General features: G+C 62.3%; 1 protein-coding gene across 3 annotated transcripts in view; it reads left to right on the forward strand.

Annotated features, from left to right (window-relative positions):
- FAM20A (FAM20A golgi associated secretory pathway pseudokinase) overlaps nt 1-6,367 on the forward strand; it is a 41,307-nt gene extending 34,940 nt beyond the window's left edge. For all 3 annotated transcript variants that reach the window (XM_070774197.1, XM_070774198.1, XM_070774199.1), the window contains 6 exons: nt 271-386; nt 1,032-1,212; nt 2,014-2,123; nt 2,594-2,675; nt 3,380-3,439; nt 4,593-6,367. In XM_070774197.1, coding sequence (XP_070630298.1) covers nt 271-386; nt 1,032-1,212; nt 2,014-2,123; nt 2,594-2,675; nt 3,380-3,439; nt 4,593-4,857 — 814 coding nt within the window. In that variant the 3' untranslated portion in view covers nt 4,858-6,367. The remainder of the gene's footprint in view (nt 1-270; nt 387-1,031; nt 1,213-2,013; nt 2,124-2,593; nt 2,676-3,379; nt 3,440-4,592) is intronic.
- The last annotated feature ends 816 nt before the right edge of the window (nt 6,368-7,183 follow it).

The raw sequence follows: 7,183 nt of genomic DNA on the forward strand, positions 1-7,183 counted from the left end.
GGTGCACGCTTGCCTTGGACACTGAAACCCCCACCCTCCACTGGGTGCAGTCAGGAAGGCCCATCCATTTCTTTATTTTTTTTGGCTGTGCCTGGGAGCTGGTGGGATCTTAGTTCCCCAACCAGGGATAGAACCTGTGCCCCCTGCAGTGGAAGCACAGAGTCCTGACCACTGCACCGCTGGGGAGTTCTCAGCAGGTCCGTTTCTAGTGGAGGCCACTTCTTTCAGGCGGTCATCCCTCAGACCTCAACAGGCCTCCGTCTCTTTCAGGATTCTGGACTTCCGGCGGGTGCCGCCAACCGTGGGCAGGCTGGTCAACGTCACCAGGGAGATCCTGGAGGTGACCAGGAATGAAATCCTGCAGAGCGTCTTCTTTGTCTCTCCAGGTGGGCTTCTGGCAAGAGCGTTTCTCTGGGTCTGAGAGCGTGGGCTGTCGTACGGTCTGACCTCCTGCCAGCGGTCCCCTGTTCCTGGGTGGCTGCCTGCCGCCTGCAGATGTGGGCCTCCAGACAGTCACACTCAGTGACCTGTGGACCGAGACGGCTGGGTGCCAGGTGCCCGTGCGGGCCCTGAACTCTGATGCCGGCAGCCCCGGAGGCAGATGTCACGTGTCCAGACAGAAAGCAAAAAGAGACTGCAAGTGTCAGTCACTCAGTCATGTCCGAGGCTCCTCTGTCCATGGGATTCTCCAGGCAAGAATACTGGAGTGGGTTGCCATTCCCTTCTCCAGGGGATCTTCCTGACCCAGGGATGGAACCCAGTCTCCCGCACCGCAGGTAGACTCTACCAGCTGAGCCACCAGGGAAGCCCCCGCTAGTGTGGGCATGATGCAGTAGGCTGGGCCCACAAGTCTCGACTCCGACAGTTGAGAGGTGGTTCCCAGGATGCGCGAGTCTGTGGTATCCCCCACAGATGGCAGAGGCCATGTCTTCTCCTCCTGCCTTTTCCCGAGACACGAGTTCAGGGATCCCTGGGGCAGGAGGATGGTGCCTGCTCCTCCTCTGACTGTCCTCTCCTCCTCCGCCCTCCAGCGAACAACGTGTGTTTCTTCGCCAAGTGTCCGTACATGTGCAAGACGGAGTACGCCGTGTGCGGCAGCCCGCACCTGCTGGAGGGCTCCCTGTCCGCCTTCCTGCCGTCCCTCAACCTGGCCCCGCGGTTCTCCATGCCCAGCCCCTGGATCCGCTCCTACTCGCTGGCCGGGAGAGAGGAGTGAGTGGGTCCTGGGACCAAGGGCGCTCACCTGGCCTCGGGAGGCCCACCGCTGTCTCCGCCCCTCCGCCTCACCCCATGTGCCTGCAGGTGTCACTGCCGTCCCTTTAGTTCACAGATGGTTATAAAAAGCCCCCTGTCTACCCCGTGCTGGATGCCCGGGGAGACCGAAAGGACAGCCCGGGTTCTTCCTTCGAGAAGCCCCCCGGTCCAGCGTGGGGGCAGAGAGCAGCCAGGCTGTGAGAAGGCACAGATGCCCGTGGGGGACCCGGGCTCCCCAAGGTGGTTGTTCCTAGGGCCTGGCCGGGCACAGAGCAGGTGCTTAGTGAACGAGCCGACTGGATGAATGGGTTCATCCCTCCAGACTTCCAGCCGTGGTGGGAAGAGGAGGGAACAGGCAGGACTTCTGGGGGCCGTGGAAGATCCTTAGGGACTCGTGAAGGCTGAGGTGGAGCCCCCCCGATGAAAGGGACCTGGGGGCCTTCTGGTGCACAGAGAGTGGCAGAGGGTGGCTGGCGGGGGCTGCAGATGGCTCGGGAGACAAGAGAGCAGCAGCCTAGAGGCCGTTGGGGGGCGCTGCAGAGGAAGCCGGGCCCAGGCACGTGGTCAGTGCAGCACCCCGCTGGGCCGGTCACTGTGAAAGGTCTGGAGCCTCCTCACGCAGCGAGTCAGCCGCTGCCGGGGGCCCTTACCCAGGTCCTCCTGGGGGTCCCCACGGGCCCCAGCCCGGGCAGGAGCGGGGAGGCAGGGACGTGGGGGAGGTGAGGCCGGACTCCTCCACCCCGGCTTTTCCTCCCCCAGGTGGGAGGTCAACCCCCTCTACTGCGAGGCGGTGAAGCAGGCGTACCCGCACAACAGCAGCAGCCGCCTGCTCAACATCATCGACATGGCCATCTTCGACTTCCTGATCGGTGGGTGCGACGCCGGGGACCCCCTGTGACCCTCCCACAGGAGTGAATGGTTGTCCCATCTGGAGGGGCAGACCCACGCGAGGCCGGGCGGGGATGGAAGTCGTCCCCTTCACAGTGGCAATGTGGGGTGAAGGTAGGAAGTGCAGCAGTGGGAGGAGCCAGGGAAGGGACCTGCCATCTACCGTGGAAGCCCCCGGGCGATGGGCAGGCTCGGGAGAAGGGCAGGGGTGCAGGCCTCCGCCCTGGGGGCCGGTGAGCTTCTGGAAAGGCAGGGAGCCAGACCCAGTGCGGGCACTGGGCAAGGAGGGCCAACCTTCCAGGCAGGTATTAGGACCCCAGTGGGCTGGGGCGGCGGGATGGCCCCGGGAGAGAGGCTCGGGCGGGTGCAGCCTCGGCCCCAGAGGGAGCTGGGAGGCGGGCGCCGTGTCCACAGGCCCTGGCCTGGCCCCAGCGCCTCGCCTCCTCCACAGGAAACATGGACCGGCACCACTACGAGATGTTCACCAAGTTCGGGGAGGACGGGTTCCTGATCCACCTGGACAACGCCCGGGGGTGAGCACGCCCCACGCCCCCACCCCGCGGGACCTCCGTGGTCACGTCCAGGCTCCCGACCCTCCTGGCTCCTTAGCCTTTGCTCTTTTTTCTTTTTCGCCGCTGCTGGTTCTTTGTTGCTGTGACGGCTTTTCTCTAGTGTGGAGAGCGGGGCTGCTCACTGTGGTGCCATCTTTAATGGGCTCTAGAGCACCGCGCTCAGTGGTCGTGGCTCCCGGGCTCCGGGGCCCAGGCTTAGCTCAGTAGCTGTGGCACCTGGCCTTAGCTGCTCCCCGGCACGCGGATCTCCCCAGACCAGGCATGGGCCCCGCGCCCTGTGCGTTGCCAGACGGACGCTTACCTGCTGCGCCAGCAGGGAAGCCCTGCCTTCGCTCGTCTTTGCTGAGGCGGCGGCCTGCGGCCCTCTCCCCCTCTCCCTCCGCGTTCACCGCTGGCCGCAGAGCGCCCCTCTCCTCCTGTCAGCCTCCACCCGCGGGCTGGTGGATACAGGGACGAATGGGCGCTATTTTTGCCTTCTCTGGAGGAGGCTTGTGTGACCTGAGGAGGAGAGGGGCGGGAGGGGCAGCGGCCTCGAGCCCGGCGTGCACGCGGAGCCGGGTCCATGGGCCGCGCAGCGAGGGCGGGCGGGGGCAGGGTGGGGGACGCGGGGGAGGGGGCGGGGGCGGCTCCGCCCCACGAGCGCCCTCTGTCTGTCTCCCCCGCAGGTTCGGCCGGCACTCCCACGACGAGGTCTCCATCCTGGCGCCGCTCTTCCAGTGCTGCCGGTGAGCGAGCGAGCGTCCCCTTCGGGGCAGCTCTGGTGCCCACAGGGCTCTGCAGGGCTCCACCCATTTCCGCTGCTCTAGGACATGAGCGGGCGGACGACAGGAAGCTGGGTATCTCCTGTCCCTTAACTGCAGAATTGCCCCCGCAGAGGGAGACTTAGGGCCTGGGCTTTCAGACCTCTCAGCTGCCTGCCTGCATCCTTAAGCCACGCAGATAAGCATGCGCTCACTCTCGCCAAGCCTGGTGGCCTCTGCTGTGTCCCGGCTCACGTAGCTTGTAAATACCGCTCTCCTGTCACGGTCTAAGCAGAATCCTGACTCAAGTCCTATAAGCGCTTGTCGGAAGAGAGGAAGCCCCCAGGCCTCCATCTGGTCAGCACGTCTCCACAGCATCCCTGACCGCCTCCAGCCTGGCTGGCGCGTTAGCAGGCCGGCCAGGACCACACACCTGCTGGGCAGCAGCGTCCAAGGCTGAACAGAAACATGTGGCTCACGGGGAGCAAAAGTGTCTCCGTTCCCTGCTGGAGCCTGCACTTTCTTCCTCCACTTCCTGGGGTGACTTACACGTATCCCCCTCCCTGCCACCCACCTCCTGAGCAAGAAAGGCAGGGGTTGTGTGTGATCGAGGCTAGGCGCTTAAGTTGCTTACATGTGAGTCCAAGTCACAGCCCCACGTAAGAGAGATCGGAATCCTAAAGGTTGGCCTAACCCCATTTCAGAATCTGATACAGAGAAATCAGAACCATAGAGCTGAGCGGAAGCAAGGTGGGGCCAGCAGTGCCCACGGCCTTTGAGAAGGCTGGCACCCGCGCCGTCTCACCTACTGGGGGCTTCTCACGTTGGCTTCAAATTTCCTGGGAAAGCTCTCACTCAGCACTTGCTTGGATCCCCCGAGAAGCCCCGGATGCCTGGGGTGCCACAGTTGAGAGTCCGGACGGCTCGGCAGACCACTGGGCAAGGACCGCAGGGCGCTAACCGCCACCCCATCCAGTCCCTTCTTACCGGGTGTCATTCAAGAGTGCTCAAGAAGGCGCTGGGGGAGGAGACGGCTCTGCAGCACGAGCCCCCCAGAATGGGCAGTGGGGAGAGAAGGAAGTTCGGGAAGCTTCTCCCTTTACTGTTACTAACTGGGTTTTTTGACTCTGTCCTCCAGGATAAAGAGGAAGACGCTCCTCCACCTGCAGCTGCTGGCCCAGGCCGACTACAGGCTCAGTGACGTGATGCGCGAGTCGCTGCTGGAGGACCAGCTCAGCCCCGTGCTCACGGAGCCCCACCTCCTCGCCCTGGACCGCAGGCTGCAGACCGTCCTCAGGACTGTGCAGGACTGCATTGAGGCCCATGGGGAGCAGAGTGTGGTGGCCGACGGCCCTGTGGGACAGTGGGCCCCAGACTCCAGCCGGGCTAACGCGACGAGCTAGGGGCCGGAGGAGGCACACCCCGGAAAGTGGACCAGAGCCGCGGTGGACTCTGAGTGTGGACCACCGCTTCCCCAGGGCCCCCGTCCAGGCTGGGGCCTGGGGTCAGGAGCTCACGAGGCAGGCAGGGCGAGGGGATGATTCTGAAAGAGCGGAAGTGTGACCCAGCGAGCCTCCCTCCTCAGAGCACTGGCCTGGCTCCCCTCCCCCGGGAAGCTCTGCTCCATCGAGGCCACAGACACCTGCTGAGCCCACTGGCAACCTGGACACAGGTCTGGCCTGGAAGCCCGGCTCCCAGGACAGCATTAACTGTCACAAATAAAATGGCAGGACATCGGATGGACTCCTCCAGGTGTTTATTATGGCCACAAGGAGGTTCCTGATCCACACAGAAACATCTGGTGTCTCACAAGCAGACAAAGAAAGAAACTACTCATGGTGACTCTCCAGCTGGTTTAAAGTGCACTTCACTCTATTCACTCGCCAATCACTGTGGCCCCGTCTCAACACAGCCGTCCCCTGTGATCTCTCAGATGTGTATCACAAGAGGTAAACAGAGGGATCTGCTCAGGGTATCCGAAAAGGATGTTTCCATCTCAGAGTAAACACTGACTGAACTGGCATCAAGGATGTCGGGACTGGCGTCAGTAGCTACAAAAGGCAAAGCGAGGGGGTCCTGCAGTGGGACAACACAAGGCCAATCCGGCAGGGGCACGAGCCCGGCCTGGAACAGGGCAGCCGGGGCCCACCCGGCCCACCAACCAGTGCTGGCTCCCGTGAGACCTGGCAGTGCCCCCGCCAGTCCCTGAGGGCAGCCGGGGCCCACCCGGCCTGCCAACCAGTGCAGGCTCCTGTGAGACCTGGCAGTGCCCCCGCCAGTCCCCGAGGGCAGCAGGCTGCCCGGAGCAGTCTGACGCTCTAGATGCCCTCCCCTCCGCCACCCGCTCAGACAGGGCTCAGTCCACTTTACTTCCTAAGCCTCCAGCCGTTTTTGGGACTTACTGTCTCGCCAGCCTTGTCTCTGCTGACCTGCTTGCGTCTGAATAGGACGTTTTCTCGCTCACTCCGCAGCCCGTGACAGCACACGCGACGGGAGTGGACTCACGCTGATCGGTCAGCAGGTGACAAGCGCTGCTGTCGTAGGTCGGCTTTTCTGGTGAAGGCCAGAGGCTCAGATGCTCGTGATGAGCGGGGTAAGACTGAGGCTGAGGCGGGTCCCAGGTCAGCACCTCTCTGGACTTCATCCAGGACCTCGGGCGTGCGCCCAGGGACGGCCCCAGGGGACACACTCTAGACGGGCTTCCGGCCCCCCGGGGCCCCCAATGCCACGCCCCAAGGTGCGGACACCACGGCCGCTCCCCGAGCTCCCGCCACATAGACAATCCCCACCTCATCCTGACTGCCAAGGAACTGAGGGGCTCAGAGAGGTGAACTAAAATCACACAACCTAGGGGGTCACAGCTGTGCCAAAGTGTTTCTTCCACCGAACACAAAAATGCACCCAGCTTGTGAAGCTGTTGTTTGTTGACTTTACAACAAAAATCAGTCTTCAGTAGAGGGACCTTAACCCCAGAGGCCTGCGTCACTGAGGCGTCTCCCTGCCCCTGGGGCACCCACCTCCCACTTCTCCTGCTCTGAGCCAACGTCTCCTTCTGGAGTGGGGGGAACCAGGTAATGACACACGGAGGGACAGCCCGGAAACACGCAGGCAGGGGCGGCCGAGGACAGAACCGACGGTCTCAACACCCAAATGGCAGAGCCCCAGGCAGGTTAAGCCCAGCTCCACGTCAGGCCAGCCTCTTGTGTTCAGGTGGCCGCGATAATAGACGCTGGCCTCCTTCACAAACTCAGAGTAACAGAACCGAGTGAGACCCGTGTGCCCAGTGCCTAGGTGCCCCGACTCAGCTGTCCTAAACACACCATTATTCTTTCAATAACATCAACATTAAGACTCCACTATTTGTCAAAAACACCATAAAACAGAAGACCCCAGTCTTGGGACTATCAGGTTCTTCCCACACATCCATGACTAGAAAACTCTTGTCTCTGTAAGAACCTTCTGTGTTCTCCTGTCATTACCGACGGCAAAGTGAAAACATGAAAGGGAACAGACAGATTGTGAGCTGGTGGAGGGAGAGGTCTGGAGGAGCTCAGCCTCCCCCAAACCTGGAGGGCATCTGGGCTTAGGACTGTAACGAGTGTAGCTGCTTCTCTTATTGGTGGTGGTTTAGACAGAGGACGAGATGGTTAGATGGCATCACCAACTCAATGGGTGTGAGTTTGAGCAAACTCTGGGAGATGGCGAAGGACAGGGAAGCCTGGCGTGCTG

Source organism: Bos indicus, chromosome 19 (assembly GCF_029378745.1).
Source record: "Bos indicus isolate NIAB-ARS_2022 breed Sahiwal x Tharparkar chromosome 19, NIAB-ARS_B.indTharparkar_mat_pri_1.0, whole genome shotgun sequence".
NCBI classification, from domain to species: domain Eukaryota; kingdom Metazoa; phylum Chordata; class Mammalia; order Artiodactyla; family Bovidae; genus Bos; species Bos indicus.